This window comes from Manis pentadactyla, chromosome 1 (assembly GCF_030020395.1).
Source record: "Manis pentadactyla isolate mManPen7 chromosome 1, mManPen7.hap1, whole genome shotgun sequence".
NCBI classification, from domain to species: Eukaryota; Metazoa; Chordata; class Mammalia; order Pholidota; family Manidae; genus Manis; species Manis pentadactyla.
This window is the reverse complement of record NC_080019.1, coordinates 93,906,808-93,929,649: the sequence shown is the minus strand read 5'-3', so window position 1 is coordinate 93,929,649 and position 22,842 is coordinate 93,906,808. Positions and strand designations below refer to the sequence as shown.

At 33.3% G+C, this 22,842-nt stretch overlaps 1 protein-coding gene across 9 annotated transcripts in view; it reads right to left on the bottom strand.

Annotated features, from left to right (window-relative positions):
- NMD3 (NMD3 ribosome export adaptor) overlaps window positions 1-22,842 on the bottom strand; it is a 144,382-nt gene that overhangs the window by 106,971 nt on the left and 14,569 nt on the right. For all 9 annotated transcript variants that reach the window (XR_008996901.1, XR_008996902.1, XM_057499758.1 and 6 more), the window contains exons 8-16: window positions 18,895-18,973; window positions 18,117-18,213; window positions 16,210-16,327; window positions 15,076-15,221; window positions 10,122-10,234; window positions 9,257-9,329; window positions 7,890-7,996; window positions 6,908-6,978; window positions 6,353-6,463 (exon numbers count right to left, since the gene is read on the bottom strand). Coding sequence is in view for 7 of the 9 variants with exons in the window: in XM_057499758.1 (XP_057355741.1) it covers window positions 6,353-6,463; window positions 6,908-6,978; window positions 7,890-7,996; window positions 9,257-9,329; window positions 10,122-10,234; window positions 15,076-15,221; window positions 16,210-16,327; window positions 18,117-18,213; window positions 18,895-18,973 (915 nt within the window). In the remaining 2 variants the exon portion in view is untranslated. The remainder of the gene's footprint in view (window positions 1-6,352; window positions 6,464-6,907; window positions 6,979-7,889; window positions 7,997-9,256; window positions 9,330-10,121; window positions 10,235-15,075; window positions 15,222-16,209; window positions 16,328-18,116; window positions 18,214-18,894; window positions 18,974-22,842) is intronic.

Sequence of the window (22,842 nt, the reverse complement as noted above, 5' to 3'; positions counted from 1 at the left end):
ATTGCCAAAGCAATCCTGAGAAGGAAGAACAAAGCCGGGGAGATTATACTCCAACTTCAAGCTCTGCTAAAAAGTCACAGTAATCAAAACAATTTGGTACTAATACGAGAACTGCCCCTTAGATCAATGGAACTGAAGAGACAGTCCAGATATAACCCCACACATATATAGTCAATTAATATATGATAAAGGAACCATAAACATAAAATGGGGAAAAGACAGCTTCTTCAATAATGGGTGTTGGCAAAACTGGACAGCTACTTGCAAAAGAATGAAACTGGATTACTGTCTAACTCCATACACAAAAGTAAACTCGAAATGGATCAAAGACCTAAATGTAAGACATACAACCATAAAACTCATAGAAGAAAACATAGGCAAAAATCTCTTCAAATATGAGCAACTTTTTCCTGGACACATCCCCGCAGGCAAGAGAAACGAAAGCAAAAATGAACACATGGGACTAAATAAAACTAAAAAGCTCTGTGCAGCAAAGGACACCATCAGCAGAACAAAAGGGCAACAGCCTACAGTATGAGAGAATATATTTGTAAACAACTTATCTGATGAGGGGTTAACATCCAAAATATATAAAGAATTCATATGCCTCATCACCATAAAAACAAATAACCCAAATAAAAAATAGGCAGAGGACCTGAAAAGACATTTCTCCAAAGAAATACAGATGGCCCAACAGGAACATGAAAAGATGCTCCACATCACTAATCTCAGGGGAATGCAACTCAAAATCACAATGAGATATCACCTCACACCAGTCAGAATGGCCACTATCCAAAAGACAAGAAATAAAAAGCACTGACAAGAATGTGGAGAAATGGGAACCCCCCTACACTATTTGTGGGAATATCAACTGGTGCAGCCGCTGTGGAAAGCACTAGAGGTTCCTCAAAAAAAATAAAAATATAAACACCATATGACCTAATGATTCGACTTCTAGGAATTTACCTGAAGAAAACAAATGCCCTGATTTGAAAAGATATATGCACTCATGTTTATTGCCACTCTATTTGCAGTAGCCAAGATATGGAAGCAAGCTAAGTGTCCATCAGTTGACAATGGATAAAGTAGATGTGGTACATATACACAATCGAATATTATTCAGCCATAAAAAAAGAAATTGTGCCATTTGCAATATGGATGGACCTAGTGGGTATTACGTTTAGTGATAAAAGCCAAGCAAAGACAATTACCACATCATTTCGCTTATTTGTGGAATCTACAAACAAAACTTAAAAGAGAATGTACAAAATAGCAGTAGACTCATAGACACTGAGAAGTGACTGGTGGTCTATGAGGGAGGGACTAATGAGGGGGGGCGAGTGTGAAGTAGATAAAGGGCTCAATCATAAGTTAGCCATGAGGATGGTAGTACAGCATGGAGAATACAGCCAATGATTCTGTAACATCTTTTTATGTTGACAGATAGTAACTATACTAGTGGGGGTGAGGATTTAATAATATGGTCACTGTTGAACCACTGTGTTGTATAATTGAAATGAGTAAGACTGTGTATCAGTAATATATCATTTAAAAAAATTATTGTATCCTGAATGGGATCATGGAAAAGAAAAAGTAGGTAAGAACTAAGTAGTTTATCTCAATAAACTATGGACTTCAGTTAATAATAATGTATCAATATTGGCTCATTAAGTGTAACAAATATATTATAGCTATATAAATAATAAATGACAGAAGCTGGGTGTAGCATACACGGGGACTCTCTGTACTGTATTCTTGACTGGTCTGAAGATATAAAACTATTATGAAGTCTACAAAAAAAGAAAATACATACCAAAAGGTTAACAGTGATAATCTCTCTCTAGTGAGAATATGGGTAATTTATGCTTCTGTCTTTTATAGTTCTCTGTGCCATACACATTTTCTAAGTTCTCTGCTGCTCTAAAAAGTATATGCATACAAGTTTTCTCAACATGTTTATTCAACATTTGAACTGTAATTATAAACTTTAAAAGTATATACTATTTATTGAATAATTATAATTTGAAGCATACTAAGAATTTTAGCAATACTGTAAACAGTATTAATCCCTTTTAGAAATGGAGAAGTAGAGGTTCAGATAGTTTAAGCCACATAGCTAATAAGTGGCAGGTGAACTGACTCTATAACATGTTTTCTTTCTTTCTAATACAGCTTCCCTAGAATTACCTGTTCAGCACTTCATCAAACAGTGCTAGTATATACATTATCTTAAAGTAACCGCAACAATGCAACAATGCAGTGGGTTATAGATACCCACATTTATGTGAAACTGTGTCAGAAGAAAAATGTGTGACAGGCACCACTCAGTGCTAACTCCACCAAAAACCTAACAAAATCTTCATCAGATAACACAATACAAGCAGCATTGTTACGAACACTGCCAAACCTACTCCTAGTAACTTTTAAATACCATATAGAGATGTTGCTTTAACAGAAGACATCCTAATCATGCCTCCTTCCTAAGCAATAAGGCAGTTTTTTCAAAATTTATCAAGTCAAAGAGCTAAAATTGGACTTATTTGAAGAAACATTGAGACTGACTTCTTGCCCTTCAAGGCTCAACCACCCCACACTGCTCAAGTTATTTCTGTGACAGAATTGATAAATTTAGAATAGCCTACACCTGTGCTTTTTATACCATTTTGTGATTCCTTAATTCACAGGATGACTCAACCTAGGCTGACCTATTGTTAAATAAATTGGTCTATTTTTAGGTAAATTGGTCCCTGTCATGAAAATAAGCCAAGAGTAGACTGCACACAGGGCCTAAACAAGGGAAACCGAAAACCTGCCCAAAGTGTTACACTGTAAATTCACCATCAACAAACAAGATCAAATACATGGAGGAGCACTGTCAAAGGGGCACAGAAGCCAGACTGGCAGGTTACCGCTGGCCAATTCTGAGTATCAAAATGAAAAACTAAACAGTAAGAAAAAGAACAAACCAATTTTTCAAAGTAGATAAGATTTGAACATTCTACCAATAAAGAAAACAGATAACAAGTACATGAAAAGATGTTCAACATAATTAAGTATTAGGGAAATGCAAATTAGAGTCACAAAAAAAACTGACACCAAGTGGTGGTGAGGATGCAGGGTAACTAAAATGTCCATCCAGTCATTGCTGGTGGAAAAGCAAAATGGCACAAATCACTTTGGAAAACAATTTAACAGATTTCAATAGTTAAAAATTTGATTACAGTATGGATCCAACAATCCCACCCCTAGTTATTTACCCAAGTTCCTGTGTAGAAGTGTTCATAGCAGCTTTATTTTTTATCAAAATTCAAATGTGCCTCATCAGAGGATTGGATAAACTGTGGTACATCCATCCAAATAATGCAGTATAACTCAAAATAAAAAGGACCACTAAATCTCAAGTGCAACGCAAGCTAAGCGAAATATAACACTCATAAGGCTACATACTGCACAATTTCATTTACATGGTATTTTGGAAAAAGCAAACCACAACGTCAGAGAACAAAAAGTTGACAAGAGTTTAAGAATGGTGGAAGGTTTTGAAACCAAAGGAGTAGCAAAGGGAATTTTGTGGGGGAGGCAGGGAGGAGGGGATGATAGGAATTGCTGAGTATCTTGTGGTGATTACATACATCTACCCATATTAAAATTCATAGAACTATAAATCAAATTCATTTTCTGTAAATTAAAATCAAGTGAAAAGAAACTTTAAAGGATTAAATCCTTTAGTTCCTTAACACAGAAAACCAACTAATGACCCCAGGAAGTTTGAGTACATCTGGATTAATCAACAGTACATCTCCTGATACAAGCACTGAGAATTTGGCATTACTTCTGGGGTAGTCCTGCTAAAAACACTGAACCAAATCTAATCATGAGAAAACATCAGACAAGCCCAAATTGAGGTCACTCTACAAAATAACTGGCTTGGACTCTTCAAAAATACCAATTATTATAAAACATAAAACTCAGCAACTGGTACAGATGAAGAAAGTCCAAAGCAATGTAAGTACCCAATGCAACACACAAACATACTTTTACTATAAAGGACGTCTTAGTTGGGACAACCGAAAAAACTCATTATCATCCATTGGGTAAAGCAGTATTGTATCACTGTTTAATTTTCTAATTTTGATCATTGCACTGTGGTTATGTAAGAAAATTCCCTGTTTTTTGAGGGGAAAAACATTGCAATATTTGGTGGTGTTACTCTTAAATGGTTCAGGAAAAAAAAGAGAAAGCAAGCAAGAGTTCACATCTAAGTGAAGGGTATCCAGGAATTCTCTGTATTACTCTTGCAACTTTTCTTAGTCTGAAATTGTATCAAATTAAATTTTTTAAAAACATAAACGTCCCCTGGAGTATACATAACAGACTGAGTAATCTAAAGGATGGAATTAGCATTAACACATTTACTAAAATTAAAGAGTCTAGGGAAAACTCTCAGCACTGACTCAGTACTAACCATTGAAATGTGTCCCAGCACACAACCTGGAGTTCTGGGTTTTACTGTGGAAAGGAAATGAGCTTAATACTGTTAAATATCTGGATTACATAAGCAACTTTCTCTTTCAACTGCTCTCTTGCTCATCAAGTGACCTCTCCCTATAAAATAACAGCAGCTTCAAGTACAGATCTGGCTACAAAAGGAGGTAACTAATCATATTGATTTAGAATTTACTCATATTTATAACTTCCTGTGAATTTGATTAATACCAGCCTTCCCAAGTTGTATCAACTCTGGGACATCAAGAATTTTCTGGGACCCATAAGTCTGGGAACTATACTCTAAAACAGTAGATTTACCAAAGCTGTGTGGCTCTATACAAGCTCTTGGCTAACAGCTTTTCCCTTAGCTACATTCCTTCACCTTGTCACAGCCTTCTTTCAACCAACAGGTTTCATTACTCGTAACACAAAAATGAGTAACATAAATAAGGTTGGTGGGAAACTGTATTTTTCAGTGGGAAAGTCATATGACAAGTACTTCAAAAACAAAATTCCACTTTGGACAACTGTATACTTTATTCTTTAAATGTGACACTGATGCAATCATTTCAAAGACACAAAAAAAGGGAATGTTTTTATTTTCATGCTTTTTAGTCTTGACATAAAAGAGACAAACACAGACGGCAAGTGAAAACTTTTAACTAGATACGCAGACAGAAAAGGAGACACTAGAGAAAGTTCAGGCTTTTATTCATAACTTTAGAATTGGGGAGTCCAATCTTGAAAAAAGGAAAGTGCTCCATTCAGCACTTGAACTCAATTTTCTTATTTAGTGGTATATATAGAATTTATGCAATAGCTCTTAGTTACAGCATACCTAGTAAATCTGACCTTGCTTGTAGAAATAATAATACTTCATTCTCTAAACCGTTTAAAACCCAAGCCAATGCCTTTCTTTCAAGGATATGGAAGGCTTTCCTCATTCAAATCTGATTCATGGTTGCATAAAGCATGAAGATCTTTTTTATTACTTTCTCATCTATATGCTAGATTCTAATATTCTTTTTGATGGTGATGTGTTTAATAGACAGAAACTTACATTTTGAATATTCCTTTCTTCTTAATTTGTAAAACAAAATTTTAAAAGAAAAATGCTTGAAGTGACAGGAAGACATTTTTATGACTTAAGCAGCTACTACCCTAAGCTGCTGGCAAAAGCAAAAAATACCAAAATTATGTATGGTTATTTAACTTTTAATTAGTCATTTCCCATAAATCCACTAATATTAAATATATTTTCTTGTGCAATAAAAACTAAGTTAACCCCCCATTTTTAAAGATGCCATTATTATGAATAAAAAAATTAACTTTCCTCTTCAATGTCCATTAATAAACTGAATCCCAACTTCCCTACTACAAAGACATAAAAATAATCTAAGGTGGATCAAACTGCACAAGTTAATATTAAAATTGCTTCTTCATAAGCTCTTCATTATGCAATCAACGTTAAAAGAATGTAAAAGGCTTATTTTGTACTTGAGGACTTAGATAACCTCAAAGGAATTACAACTTTTGAGCTTTTAAATGCAGCATTATAATATATGAAAATATTTCTGGCTCATAAAAAAGCAAACCAATGAAATTCCACATGTAAGTAGCCTAAATATCAGTATAATTACATTCTCCACAATCTTTTACCTAAAACTACAAAGTCATCAATTTTCAGTGCTTTGAGTAGGCAATTTAAGTAGTCACATGTATTTAGGTTTAAAACTAAATTTCCCCTTTCTCAATATGGAAGTATAGATGGAATAGACAGTAAAAGTTATTTTGTCCAACAACCTGAGCCTACAGAGGCATAAACCATCTATAACACGATCCCATTATGTCATCATCAATTCACCTTCTTCACCAGTAGCATCTTGGGAAATGTGAAGGTCTTCAAGCATCTCAGCCAGACTAATTCGAGGCGCTCCTTCATCATCTGTGTCACTTTCCACAGGAATGGCTGAATCTAACAAAGAATACAGGGATTTCAAATAAATACAAACAAGGAAATATGCAAATACATACCTGCCCCCACAATCATTACTACTATTTATTCATATTATATCTGCAACTCTTTTATCATATTAAGAGCAGGCATTTAAATACTCATTGAATGACTGAACTGCATAAATGTATGAACAAATATCCCCTAGTATAGGGGTCAGCCACTTGAGGGATCAGAGTAGGATGCAAATTATATCAAATATGGTATAGAAAACAACATTTTAGTAAATTTTACTATTCTGTAACTTTTTGGGGTTGGGGTGTAAGTTTTTAGGGTAGTTTTAAAAACACACAACAAAAGCGATTAATGGAATCAAAGTCTGAGATACCAAAATACTCATATTAGGGTAATACACTTACATATACAGAAGATACAACTTAAATCAAATACTCCTAAAACACCAACCTCTGTAAATGTTCACATTTTTTCTAATTGCCTCATCTTCTTCAAGATCTTCAAGGAAATCTTGGTATTGCCTGTATATAGAAAGATAAAAAATTTAATTCTATCTTTACCAAGATTATGAAGTTATGTTTTCTTCATCTTCAGCACTTTAAGATGTGTTCCAAGTATTAAAATCTTTAAAAATATTATCTGAAGGTCAAATATGGATGTTAATTAAATACTGACATGTTAAGAAAAAGAAACCTTCAAAATTACATGATAAAAAAATAAAAAAATACACAATCAGATATAAAATTGATATTAAAAATAAAATAATGAAAAGACTGCTTCCTACTTTACTCTCCCCCCAAAAAAGTCTTATGGCCACGCTGAAATACATACACTTTGAAGACTATACATGAAATAGTCAAGTATGTACTTATAATATTTAATTAACTTAACATTATTTATACATACTTGTTTTAAATTACATTGATTATATTTTAGAAATAGTGCTATTTCCCACTCACATTTCATGACACAATTTTACTTTTTCATTTTTTGAGACATTAGTGTGTTCAACATCATAAAGACCACTTCTAAATCATCCAATATACTTTTCTAGAACCCAGAATCTTCACTTCTCCTTAAGCTGTTTGGAAAACAGCATGTTTGGTATCAATGAGCTGTTTTCTTTTTATCCTAAGTCATGAGTTATTTGTGATATCCACAGGTAAAATTACTTATTTTATTTTAACTTTTCAAATAAATGTTTATGGTAATACTGCAACTGTCAGGCTATAACCCAAGAAATAATAATGGAATATGTAAGTCATTACATCCTCTTACACTAATTCAATCAAGACACTGATAAGAATACAAAATTAATATTGAGTGCATGTATCAACTGTGTGGTGACTCTCTCCTCATCATGTAAAAACCATAAAGATCTGCATAAGAGTTTCCTCTAAGACAACATGTAAATTTTAAAGAAAAGTGGGACCTTTCATCATCTGTATCCAAGTTTTCTCTATCTCTTGCAAGTTCTTTCAGTTTCCAGTTTCTACGACGCTGACGTCTGGTACGGTCATAACTCTTCTTGATCAGTACCTAGAAGTAACAGAAGTGTTTGCAAAGTTATGAAAAGTGGGAACTAGGTAAACAAGGCCTCAAAATCCAATAAACTTAAAAAAAAACAGAAGTTTATAGGAATGTCAGGAAGTCACCAACTGATGAAAAAAAACAGAAGTTTATAGGAATGTCAGGAAGTCACCAACTGATGACAGTATTTATATTTTGGGGAAAGGAGTAGGAATCAAAAGGCAATGTCAAGAGAAGTTTTTAACATTCTTCTTCACCTACTTACTACTTCATGAGAATGCATTAACCATCATTTGTGTAACTGTTAAAATTTTCCAGAATAAAAATTAAACTTCATGCCAAAACTTTGTTTCAAAAGTCAGTTTTCAACTACCATTCACACAAATCATTCTGAAACATTACCACAGGCAGACACTTTTTCTCCCTTTTATTCCTACTAAGAAGTACTTATAGAAATATATACATATATATATCACAACTGTATATCCTAGAACAATTTAATAAATTATGGAATGAATGAAAATAATTTTATACAACACAAAATTTTCTAAGACTATCTTGGTCTTTTTTTATTACCTTGCTGGAAAGACCTATTTAGACTTACACAGAAACCATGGTTTTATTTTCTAATAAATTAATCAATTAACAAAAGCACAAGTGGGTGAGGAGTAGAGTCCTTATTAAGCCATGATTTTATTTTGGCCCACGGCTAAAGTGATCAATGTTTATTTTAGAAAATTAAGCAAGCACAAGATACATATGGTCTTCCACATTCACAATTACTTGCTCATAAATTCTAATAATCATGTTAGAATTTAACAGGTTTTTTCATAAGTAATATTCTTTCTCTCAGACCTGATACCGTGAAGATTATTAACTGCAATCATATTCAAATCTGAGTTAACAGTTTTAAGTCTTAACTGCCTTAACTGTACAATACATGATACAAGCTGAGCCTAAAACAATGAACCTGAATAAATTCTAAAGGTCATTTTTAGCTGCACATTTATTTTTGCTCTAGACCAGAAGCAAGCAGTTTGGCAGAGAATGAAAATTTGATTTTTAAGAGCAACAAAAAACTCATTAAATCTTGGATTTTCCCCACAAAAAAAGATGATTTAAAATGAAGGCTTTCATTATTATACCTTAACTGGAATTTAAAAATCTCTCTTTTGTTATTTTCAAAGATGTGAACTCAGTACATCTTACCAAAAGAATTACATCAATCCCCTTTAACACAGGAAAAAAGGGAAAAATCTAAAGCCTTACCACATCTGGGACTCTATCTGAGTTCATTTTGTTAACATGCTCATCATTTAAGTTACAGTTGGCCAAATCAAACCTGAAATGAAAATAATTAATTAATGACAAAACATGTACTCTCCCCATCTAACTTTTTATTTCATGGATAATTATCTGAAAGTTTCTCCTAAGATCCAACATTTAATATGCTTTCTCACTTTAAAAGTTTTGCAGTTTACTATGCATTAAGCAAGCTTCTACAAATTCTGGTACAGATAATAATGCACTCTATCTCCGAGTCTCACATATTATCCATTATTGTCCATCTTACCACATGCTTGTAAAAGAAGCAAAACAGAGTTAAATCAGTCTAACATTAAAATTCAGGAAGCTGGTTCCATTTAATTAAAAAAAAAAGAAAGAAAGCCTTATTCCCTAGTGAAAAAGAATGGAAATCGTAAGAGCAAAGTAATGTTAAGGCATGCTGATAAGCTCTGCATCAGAATGAACTGTCCTATGCCTGTCAAGATGCCTTACATATATGGCTGCCATATTTTAAAAGTGAAATATTAGAGCAGCAGCATATGCATCCTAAAGAATTACCCACTCCCCAAAGAAGCTGTAATTATGATTTAACCATATAACTACAGGATTCAATTACTCAAAACTTTGCAACAAATACTCTTTAAGAAGACAGCCAAAATGGAATAACTATGGGCTTCTGTCCAATCCAGTTTAATTTAGTTATCAATAATAAAGGAGCTGTAAGTCTCCTAAAAACTCTTAAATTCTTTGGAATAAACAACTTCAATATTTTAGATAGCTTTGCTGGCTCCCCAAGAAAATTTGCAATGCTAATTGGCAGTTAAAAATACCATAAAGTAATACAAACCCCAACACCAGGTCTCCAGGATTTAGAAGATGTCCCAAATGAGTACGACAGAAATACTGTTTATCTGTATTCATTTCAGATGTTTTCTGCACCCAGACTTCTCCAAGGGTATGCTTCACAAGAAAGAAAATGCACTCTCCAATCATCTAAGCATAACTCAAACAGTGTCTCATAGAAAAGTTATATACATGTTGATTTTGGTTTTCTTATTTTCACTCTAAGGACAAACTTTTATTTTTCAGATCTCTGAAACACTATTAAAATTAGCAAATTACTGAATTTTGAGTACAGAAAAAGAATCACAAAAAAATCATATTTTTGTTAAGATTAAGATTTTATTCAAAGTTTTATAAAACATTAACAATGTCATTGGAAAAAGACATGCAGAATTTCAAAAGAAATGTTTTCACAAATAGTTCAATATGTGTACTGAGGGAAGTCTGAAATTATAAACTAACAAACCATTAGTCTCTTTCCAACATAGGATTTTACAAGCAATTTTAACTGACTTCCAGGCTAAATTAAAATAGCACATGCCAACTTCTGTCAACAAAAATAGACCCAAGTATAAGGAGATCAAGAGCAAAATACTAAGAGTTATAGACAGAATATAAGGAATCTCCAACGACATAAAAAAAAGAGGCAGAGATAGAGAGAAATTAAAATTAAAGACAGGTCTCAGATTCAGGAAAAAAAAATTTTTTTTTAAGTGAATTACCATAAAGACTAAATTCTATGTAAAAGGATTCACTTTTAGCTACTAGAGTGCTTCTATTTATAAGCCTTATAAATCTGTCCTAACTAAATGTATTTTTTGAAAATCAAGAAAATATAACACCTGTTTTTATATATGGCTGAAGGGGAATGGTGTTCTGCATTTATTATAAATGATAAAAGTTTGATCTTAACAATATTACTAAATTTTTATTTTAAATAAAAATGTTAAAAGTAATGTCTTCCATTTCCATTGATTTTCCCAAATCAACAGTGGTTGTTTTTGAGACACAGTATTACCTCAAAAGAAATAAGCACTAGTAGATTACAGATTGGGAGTCCCTCAACACTATTTCATTGTAAAAGAAATCAGACTCAAATCCTTGTAGACAGGAATATATGATTTCAGAATTATACAATGTGATTCTGGAACTCCTGAATGTATTTGTGGTGTCGTGCCAGAAAGGATGCTTTCAAAGACCAGGAAAGTAATGTCAAAAGGACATAGGAATAGATCTGTATCTATTAAAGAAATTGAATTAATATTAATAACCTTCCAAAAAAGTACAGGTAGATTCACTGGTGAATTCTACCAGACATTTAAGGAAGAACCAATTCTCTACAGTCTCCTCCAGAAGACATAAACAGAGAGATACTTCCTAACTCATTTACAAGGCCAATATTACCCTAAAAGCAAAACCAGACAAAGATTCTACGAGGAAGGCAAACTTCAGCCTGGGTTATCTCTCATGAACACAGATGCAAAAATCTTCAACAGAATATGAAAGCACTGTACCCCATGACCAAGTGGGATTTACCCACATGTGCAAAGCTGATTCAACATTTGAAAATCAATTAATGGGATCCACCAATCCCCAAAAGCAGACTAAAGAAAAAAAATCACATGATGGTACCAACAGATGCAAAAAAGAAATTTGACAAAACCCAACACCAATTCATGATAAAAACTCCCAGTGAACTAGGCACAGAGAGGAACCTCCTCAACTTGATATGATAAAGAATATGTACAAAAAAATTTATAGCTAACATAGTTGGTGGTGAGAAACTCGAAGCTTTCCCAATAAGATTAGATATAAGGCAAGCATGTCCCCTCTCTCCACTCCTTTTCAATATCCTATTGGAAATCCTAGCTAATGCCAAAGACAAGAAAAGGAAATAAAAGGTCTATAGGTTGGGAACAAAAAAATAGAATTATCTTTGTTTGCAGATAGCATGATTGTCTATGTAGAAAATCTGAATGGACAAAAATACTCCTAGAAGTAGTATTATAGCAGAGTTACAGGATATAGTTATAAACAAAAATCAACTGCTTTCCTATTCACCAACATGAGCAAATGGAATTTGAAGTTAAATTTCATTTACATTAGCACCAAAAAAATGAAATACCTAAGTATAAATTTAATAAAATATGTGTAAGATCTGTATGAGAAAACTACAAAACTCTGGTGAACAAAAATCAAAGAACAACCAAACAGAGATAGTTGCATGTTCATGGTTAGAAAAACTTAGTACTTTCAAGGTATAAGTTCTGCCCAACTTGATGTACAATTCAATGCAATCCCAATCAAAATCTCAACAAATTTTTTTGTGGTTATTGACAAACTGATTTTAAAGTTTATATGGAGAGCAAAAGATCCAGAACAGCCAGCACAATTTTAAAGGAGAAAAACAAATCTGTAGGACTGACACTGCCCAACTTCAAAACTTACTATGAAGCTACAATAATCAAGACAATGTGGTACTGATGCAAGGATAGACAAGTAGATCAATGGAACAGAATAGAAAGCCTAGAGATAGAGCCACACACAGTCCACAAAAGCGATACAATGGAGCAAAGACCAAGATAATCTTTTCAGCTAATGGTGCTGGAACAACTGGGTACCTGCATACAAAAAAAAAATCAATCTAGACACAACCCTTACACCCTTCACAAAAATTAATTCAAAATGGATCCTAGACCTACATGTAAAATGTCTAACTATAAAACTTCTAGAAGATAACATGGAATAACATAAGTGTGGCAATGACTAAATTTTAGATACAATACCAAAGGCACATGAAAGAAATAATCAACAAACTGGACTTCATTAAAATTAAAACTTCTGCTCCGTGAAAGACAATTATCAAGAGAATAAGACAAGCCACAGACTGGGAGAAAATATTTGCAACAGGTACATATGATAAAGGACAATCATCCAAAATATACAAATAACTCTTAAAACTCAGCAATAAGAAAACAACACAATAAAAACCAGGCCAAAGATCTTAAGAAACATACAGATGGCCAGTAAGCATATGAAACAATGCTCCATGTCGTATGTCACAAGGAAATAGTTGAAAACAACAATGAGATACCACTATAAACCAATTACAATGGCCAAAATCCTAAATACTGATGACACCGAATGGTGAGGATATGGAGCAACAGGGCTTCTCACAAGTTGCCGGCAGGAATGCAAAAACGGTACCACCACAATGAAAGACAGTTTGGCAGTTTCTTACAAAACTAAACATATCTTACCAAATGGGCCAACAAATGTGGCTCCTTGGTATTTACCAAAGAAGCTGGAAACTTATGTCCACACAAAAACCTGTACAAGGATATTTATAGGAACTTCACTCATAATTGCCAAAACCTGAGGCAACCAAGATGCCCTTCAGTAGGTGAATGAATGGGTGAAAGGTGTGTAGTACATCCAAACAATGAAGTATTTTTTGACACTAAAAAAAAATTTTAAATAAATGCACTATCAAGCCATGAAAAAACATGGATGAACTTTAAATGCACATTACTAAGTAAAAGCAGCCAATCTGAGAAGACTACAATTCCAAGTACATGATATTCTACAAAACTAGAGACAGTAAAAAGGCTAGAGGTTATTAGGAGGGAGGGATAAATAAATAGGCAGAGCACAAAGGATTTCTAGAGCGGTGAAAATATCCTGTATGATACTATGATGGATACATGCCACTGTGTATTTGTGCAAACTTGTACACAGAATGTACAAAACCAAGAGTGAAACATAATGTAAACTATGGACTTTGGGTGACTATGATGTGTTAATGTACATTCATCAACCACAACAAATTTAACTCTCTGATGAGGAAATACTGATAATGGAGAAAACTATATATGCATGGAGGCAGGACATTATGAGGGAAATCTCTTACCTCTTCTTAATTTTGCTGTGAACCAAAAATGGCTCTAAAAAAGTAAAATTCGTTTAAAAAAATTATTTTTAAAACATAGAATCTATTCTGATGGGGCTCTCACTGGTTAAATTTAGGCAATCTGAATGGAAGGAAGGAAGGACAGACAGATAGAAGGAAGACAGGCTTAGCAAAAAGGGGGAAAAAAATCCTAGCATTACAATGGAGAGATCTAGCTATCAGTGAAACAGCCTAAGATTACTTGTCTCTTGATATATTATAAAAAGTACAGAGCATCACCTCTGAAATGTTCTGGCCAAGAATAACCTAAATTTAAGCAAATCTTTTAGATCTGTTTTCCAATTTACCAGAAATATAAGAGCTTAAGAAGCAAGTTAAAGAACATTATGAGGAAATATTAAAAAACAGATCCACAAGATAAATGCCCTAGTTGCCTTAGGAAGTTGGTATCATGAAGAAAGAGGGCAGGGCTTTCGTTAAGTAAAAGATTTAAGAGGTGTAATATTCACATTCGATGTATGGCCCCTAACAGGATACTAGATTTGAACAAACCATAAAAGGCACTTAGCGACAAATGAGGGAATATGAATATAACCTATGTAGTTCATATGTGTAAATACTTCAGGTAGAAAAATGTTCCTGTTTTAGAGATGCCTACTGAAGTATTCGGTATTTAGTGATAATAAATTTAATTCAAAATGCTTGAAAATTTTTAAAAAGTCAAAAAAGGTCAGCTTGTCATTTGTTTCTCCTGTACAAAAGTAAAGAAATCTAATGCTTTTTCATAACAAACATTTTTTTAATGTTTCTAACATCAAAAAGAAAAAAATTAAGTTACTAGATAGTTTAAGTCTAATTTTCATGGAAATGACCACATGTTCAAAGCAAGCAACAAACAAACATGGAATGCATTTTTAACCTAATTGTGTTAGCTTTATTTGAAACTACAGTTTGGAATTACCAACTAAGAAAACACAAGAACACAAAAAATTTCAAAAAAAAAGTTGGCAGGGGGTGGCGGGGAGAAGGTAGGCAGGACAGAACCTACCTTTTTTGATATCATTCCAGCACCTGCACTGCGTTTTAGATCTCGAACTATACTGCAGTCCATCACAATAAACTCCTCTAGCTGTTTGGGATGACATAAACTATTGAAAGGGTGACTCCAGAAAATGCTCCCATCAATATCTGCAACTAAAAATAAATATACAACATTAAAGAACAAGAGAATTGACGTATTTCAAATGTGTTAAGTAGGAAATGTTGGTATAAACAAACTTGGAAGCATCAGATCAACAAGAACCACAGTGGCAACTCACTCTAGAATCATCATTTCTTCCTATAAATCAACCCCCAACTTCTACAACATAAAAGAAACATCAGGTATTAAACATACCTTAAGTAGTTACTATTGTAATATCACATAGCTGAGTGCCTTTAAAATAAGATCAGATCCAATCAGTTGCATACTTGTTTCATATGCTGGCGTTTTATTTTATAAACATCAGCCATCTCAGCTGCTTAGTTTATGGAAAATAAAGTTCTATGTCACAGATACTTATCCCAATACTGCAAACAGATGTTTGACTGATAAATTCTAACTGACAAGAATAATGAATAACTTTCTATAAAATATCAAAATAAACTCAATGTTTTACAACAGAAAACTTGTATTACAGGAAATATATGAAAAAGATCAAGAAATAGGAGATGCAACAAAGTACTAAGATAGTTATCAAAATGAGGTCTTCTTTAAAAACATTTTTTAAAGAGAATTTTAAAGATTACGTATGATGAAATTTGTTAGAATTCATATTTAAATTAAATGTTCTACTGGACTACAAGTCAAAAAATCAAATTTTAAGATATTTGCTACATGCTAAAATTTGGTAATGAATTTAACAGTTACAAAATTAATAAATGAGGTAAACAAATATGTCAATTTCAATAAAAATGGACTAAACCCAGATTTTTAAAGTTCACAGAATTGTTTCTTCAAATAAAAAACACAAAGGTAACTTATCAAAAGTTTTAAAAACTCCACTGTTTGTAAGAATTAAAGAGCAGTTAAAATTTCAACTAGTTTTTCAAACCACTATCACTGAGAATGTTTGATAAAATTAACAACATAAATTATTACTGCTTACCATAACTGTCAAGGCAATCCATTCCTAAAACTTACCTTGTAGGGTATTTGGATCTATGAGATGGACGGCACTGGTTACTCGAATACACACACAAATCTGGTTCATATTTCCCAGGCTTTGTGCCATTTTTGGAGACAGACAAACAACATTATCCTAGGCATAAGAACTAACACTTAGAATGAAGCAAATCCTAAATAAGATTCCAATAAACACTCATCAATGTAAATCTGATCCACATGCATTTGTTATTTTTAATTTTATATATCAACAAAGAGCCTAAAGGAAAAAATCAGACCTTAGAGAATAGCAAATAAGCTGTACACCTTAAGATCATATGTATGTCTTAATAAAAATGCTTTAAAATTTTTTTCTAGACCCAATTTACCAAGATACTACATTTATTTCAAGTTTATTGAAGTGAATGCTTAACTAAGTATTATAAACATCAGGAGAGTGAAATCTCCACAACAAATTTCAGAGAAGCAATACTTTTCTCTTTCATAGCTACATGTATCAATATTTACTCAAAGATTTAATGCCCAAAAAGGCCCTGTCTACATGTACACTGGGAGATAGTAACAACAATGTGGTTATCTGTTTTTAAACTACTAAGATATAAAAAGGATCTGAGTTACAGTTTAAGCTCTATCTATTCACAATCATGGTCTCCACTGAAAGGACATTCTGTGTATCCCTAATAGCACCTAGCCCAGTCCTGTTTTTAAGTTAAGAGTCTATAATGATTAATTAAAATAATCCTTTGCATTATGTATTTATCCAGTTATTTGTATGCATCAATCAATACACTTAATATGAGAGGCCTAAACATGCCCTTATACCTAGATTCACATTTCCCAGGCTTTGTGCCAGGAAAATATTCACTGTTTTAAACCAGGGGTCTGCAAAATTATGACCCTTAGCCAAATTTAGCCTCCATTTATTTAAAGTTTTGCTGGAATATATCCTCCACCATTTGTTTACTTATTATCCATAACTACATTTGTGGGTCAGCAACAGAGTTACAAAAGAGACTATATGGCCTGAAAACTGAAAATACTATCCTTTTTACAGATACAGTTTGCTTATCCTGTTTTAAGCCATCATTTCATCCTTTATACTGTCCTACACCATAAATTAGTCACAAACCTAGGCACAAATCCTGGCTTCATTATCTGTAGTTAAATAACTCTGGGCAAGTCATTTAACCTCCCCACAAGCTTCAATTTCCCCATCTTCAAAATGATACGATATACCCCTTTTATTATGGGGCACGAAGAGGTGAAAATACACTCAAGTACTTAGACACTAACTTTATAAAATGTTCACAGTAAATTATGGCACTTATTACAAATATCAACATATAAGTTCCTTTATGGCAGAGACCTCTAGATACATCGTTAATATACAGTCTTCTATATAGTAGGTCCTCAATAACTATTTGTTGAACTTTAGTTCATTATATATTTATAAAGCAAGGTTTTTTACCTTAGTATAATTAAAATGAAATGCTAATCTATATTTAAAATGTCAGATGTTTTTAAATTAAAAAAAAAATTCTCTGACCTCATTTTCACACTACTATTTAATTTCATCATGCCAAAATCTAATTTGCACATATTCCAGAGTAGTTCACTGTTATTTATTTTAGTGTTATTTCCTATATTCAAAGTCTCATTAAAAATATCATGTATCCCCTTGGATCACAAATTTTAAGGAATCTGAATATTAAAAAAACTGTAACCATGCCTTTTAATTAGTACAAAGGTATACTAATTTATAATGTTAAACATGATTACTTTTCAACATGGCTGATTGTGTCAGAAATCATTTAAGAAGTTATTCTAAGTTTTTAACCAACCCCAGAAGGCAATCAGGATCTAATAATTACAAATAAACCAATTAATCACTTCTACTTTTATAGACATGGATTGAGAAAAAGTACCTTGCATATAGGAACAATTTCCACAGAAAAAGTACTTTTGTAATTGTACGTGTTACTATGGATATCCTGAGAGATAAGTCTCTGTGAGGCCTTGTACCTATTAAGAGAAAAAGTTAATAGTAATAAAAAGACAAAAGTCCTTACTTATATAGTCTCAGGAATATCAGCTTTCATCAAATCAAATCATCACTGTCCAAGGTCCTGATGCCTGCTATGGCAATGCCTTATTTCATTCACTTACATTTCAAAACTTTCTCCAAATTGACTGCATCCTACCAATTTTCAACTTCCTCTACTCTAAACCTCCAAAACATGCCCTTGGCTTAGATCAATTTAATATATATATAGCATCCATTAAGAGCCACACTAATGCTCACTCCAAGTCTTTATTTGTACAGATCACACCTTTCAATATAAATTCTACCTCTGAAAACTTCTCATTTTAGGAGGTTACTTCCTCTCCTATGAAACTTCTCTCCAAAGCCCTATACCACCATCATTATTTCTTTTCTTTAAGTATATTCAATCACTTGTTCAGCATTATAGTGGTTATTATCATAGAGTGAGGTCTAGTTCCCAAGAGATTCTTAACATAATATTTGGCTAATACTTCCCTTAAAGTGATTTACTGCAATAAATGCTATTAATTAATTGCATATTACTACTACATTTTAAAATATTTTAACAAAAGACAATTTGTCTAAGCCTAAAAAGTAGATATGACCTACTTTTAAGTCCCAGGTCCTTGGACTTAATCACATTTAGATTCAGAACATACCTACAGGGAACTGTACACTGAAGAAATTCTACCATCTTCTGAGCATGTTGTTTTGAAGAATAATAGAAATCCAGACCATCTTTTATAAAAAGAAAGTCACATGAAAATAATTCAACAAAATAAGGTCTTCCTCTACTAATACAATATTATCACAAGTTAAATGTGTATTAATCAAATTATTAGGAAATATTAAAAATATATTGAAGCCACAATAGATTAAGGATAGCATAACACTTATGATTTGTTTAACAAAAGGATAAATGCTAACAAAAGAAAACAAGATTCACAATTTTAATTTCAGACAAAACTAAATTCAAAGTCAAGTGGGGAGGGAAAAACATTAAATAGGAGAGGAGGACGATATTTTATGTAATAAACTGAACAATTTACCAAGAAGACAATAGGAATGCATCTAATATACCATAGCCTTGAGATACAAAAAGCAAAAACTATTATAAAGAAGAAATCAACAAATGTTAACACATAGACAATCACTGTGGGGCCTAGTATAAGACTATTTAACAACCAAAATGACTAAACGAACCAAAAGTAGGAGGGAAGGATACCTGGAACCTGAATAATCAATTCTCAAGGTTGATTTAATTGAGATTATAGAACACAATCCCAAGAAACAACACATTATTTTTAAAAATCCACACAACACTCATATAAAGTAATCATGTACTAAAATTTTTTGGCTTTTCAATAAATTCCAAATAGTAAAAATTACTTAAGACATTATCTGATCACAATATAGGACATTAAAAATTGGCAAAAAAGGAATAAGTAAAAGCAAATATACCTAGGAAATAGACCTTAAAGATGGTCTTCTAAACTCAGCTAACTAGGAAACTAAAATAAGTCAAAAGAGCCAAAACAATTCTGAAGATGAATAAAGTTGTCAGGACCTTATACCTCCCCAACTTCAAAACCTGGTAACTTTAAGTAATCAAGACAGTGGGGTACTGGCATTAAGAATAGATATATAGATCTATAGAACAGACTTCAAGAATCCAGAAATAAGCTCTTAACATTTATAGTTAAAAGATCTTTGGCAGATACAAAGGGAAAGGATAATCTTTTCACTGGGAAAACAGGATAACTACATGAAGAAAGATGAATTTAGACCCTTATCTTGCACCATGCGTAAAATTTAACTTAAAAGGGTTGGACCTAAATATAAAAGCTACAACTATAAAACATTTGAAAGAAATAGGAAAAAACTTTGTGGCATTGATTATATAAGAGTCCTTAAACATGACACCAAAGGAACAACAGAAAAAAGGAAAAAAATAAATTGGACTTCAAAATGTAAAACTTTAGCAATTCAAAAGACACCATTAAGAGCAAACATCACACTTCCTGATTTCAAAATATACTACAAAGCTATAGTAATCAAAACAGTATGGACTGCCTATACACCAATGGATCAGAATACAGCCCAGAAATGAATTCACACAAATACATCCTGACTGTCAACAGTGCCAATACACAATGGAAAAAGGACAGCCGTTCAACAAATGTGTTGGGAAAATTGGATATCTACATGCAAAAGAATAAAGTAGGATCCCTTATACCATACAAAAAAAAAAAATCAATGCAAAAAACAGGTTAAAGAACAGAGAAGACAAGTACTGATTCTACAACATTTTGCTATGCTGAGGGACAGTGACTGTAATGGGGTTTGTGGGGGGGACTTGGTATAGGGGAGAGCCTAGTAAACATAATATTCTTCATGTAATTGTAGATTAATGATAACAAAAAAAAAAAAAAAAAGAGAAAGAAAAGGGGGATTACTCCCTGATAGGATAAAACTAACTGCAAATCAACAATTAATGCATGCTTTACATATCCTTAATTTTGATCTTTCAAAGGGTGTCAGATGATCAGCTATGGAAGTACATTTTTCTGATAATATTCCTTTCTCTTAAAAAAAAAAAAAAAAAGCAGTTCCTGTGTGGTAATCTCCAATAGGTTCTTCACAATGGTATGAAGGTCATATCAAAGTGTGGGCAAAGGGTTTGTTTGTGTTTATACAGAGGATCAAAGCCTAATTTGGCTACAGAGAAAACAAATTAAGATACGATATGAAGAAGAACTTCCAACATCAACGTCCTCTAGAAGAGTCATTCCAGAAGATGAACATCAAAATATTTCAACAAAGTATCGCAGCACTATTTACAATAGCCAAGAATTGGAAGCAACCTAAGTGTCCATCAGTAGATGATTGGATAAAGAAGATGTGGTACATATACACAATGGAATATTACTCAGCCATAAGAAGAAAACAAATCCTACCATTTGCAACAACATGGATGGAGCTAGAGGGTATTATGCTCAGTGAAATAAGCCAAGTGGAGAAAGAGAAATACCAAATGATTTCACTCATCTGTGGAGTATAAGAACAAAGGAAAAACTGAAAGAACAAAACAGCAGAATCACAGAACCCACGAATGGACTAACAGGTACCAAAGGGAAAGGGAATGGGGAGGATGGGTGGGTAGGGAGAGATAAGGGGGGGGCGGGGAGACGAAGGGGGGTATTAAGATGAGCATGAATAAAGGGGGGGGTGGGAGAAAGGGGAGGGCTGTACAACACAGAGAAGACAAGTAGTGATTCTACAGCATTTTGCTATGTGATGGACAGTGAGTGTAAAGGGGTTTATAGGGGGGACCTGGTATAGGGGAGAGCCTAGTAAACATAATATTCTTCATGTAATTGTAGATTAATGATAACAACAAAAAAAAAAAAAGGCAGTTCCTCTGTGGTGACCTCCAATAAGTTCTTCACAATGGTATAAAGGGCATATCAAAGTGTGGGCAAAGGGTCTGTTTGTGTTTACACAGAGGATCAAAGCCTAATTTGGCTACCCAGAAAACGAATTAAGAAGAAGTTCCAACATCAACATACTCTGGAAGAGTCATTCCAGAAGATGATTATCAAAAAACGTCAACAAAGATCCTGGCGCTGTTGCAGTTGTAGCTGCATTCATCCCACTGGTTCCTGGAATTGCCATTGGAATGAAGAAGGAGATATCTAAGCTGGCCTGTGCATACAGTAAAATAACAAATTTGACTGGATCTATACTGTTGGAACTCAACCAAGAATTAGGAGAAGTGCAAGTTGCAGTGCTCCAAAATCTTGAGACTACAGTCTATCCACTGTTAAAAGAACATATGGGATATGAACAGTTCCCAGGAATGTGTTGTTTTAAATTGGCTGATTTTTCTCAAACTATTCAAATTCAGTTAGACAATATCCACCATATCATAGATAAGTTTTCACAAATGCTTAGGCTGCCTAACTGGTTTTCTTGGTTTCACTGGAGATGGCTGGTAATTGTAGGTCCGCTTTGGTTATGTAACTGTATTCCTATTATGTTAATGTGGGTGCACAATTTAATTAGTAGCTTAAAACCTATACATGCTTAAGTTACTCTACAAGAAGATATGTCAAAGAAATAACCAATCTTCCCATGTTTTCTTCCGTCTGCTACTTCTAGAGCTTTTCTTCTTCCTTCCTAATTACAACCGTTTAGTAGAATTAGTGCCTCTTATCAAGAATTACCGAGTATCATAATTCTTCCAAGTGGTAAAGATACCTCAAGACAAATGCTGGGCATAGAAGCCACAGGGCATAAATCTGCAAAGTAAAAAGCTAACCTTTTCAAACAATATTGCTTCTCTCTCACTTACCAACTTTACATTTCCCTGTATGGCCCCAGAAGATGACTGATTAGCCAGAGACGGGTAAGATTCCTCAAGGGAGGAACAACCTAAGACAGATACAGTCGCAGGGGGGCCATCAGGAGAGAAATTGGGGACCAACAGAGGGGAGGCTTAGAACCTCACCCCCCCTGTTTTGAGAGAAATCTTCTGCATCCGTGGATGTTTTGTTGCCCTTGTCTAGCTTGGATTAATACTTAGCCTATAGGCACACACCTGATCA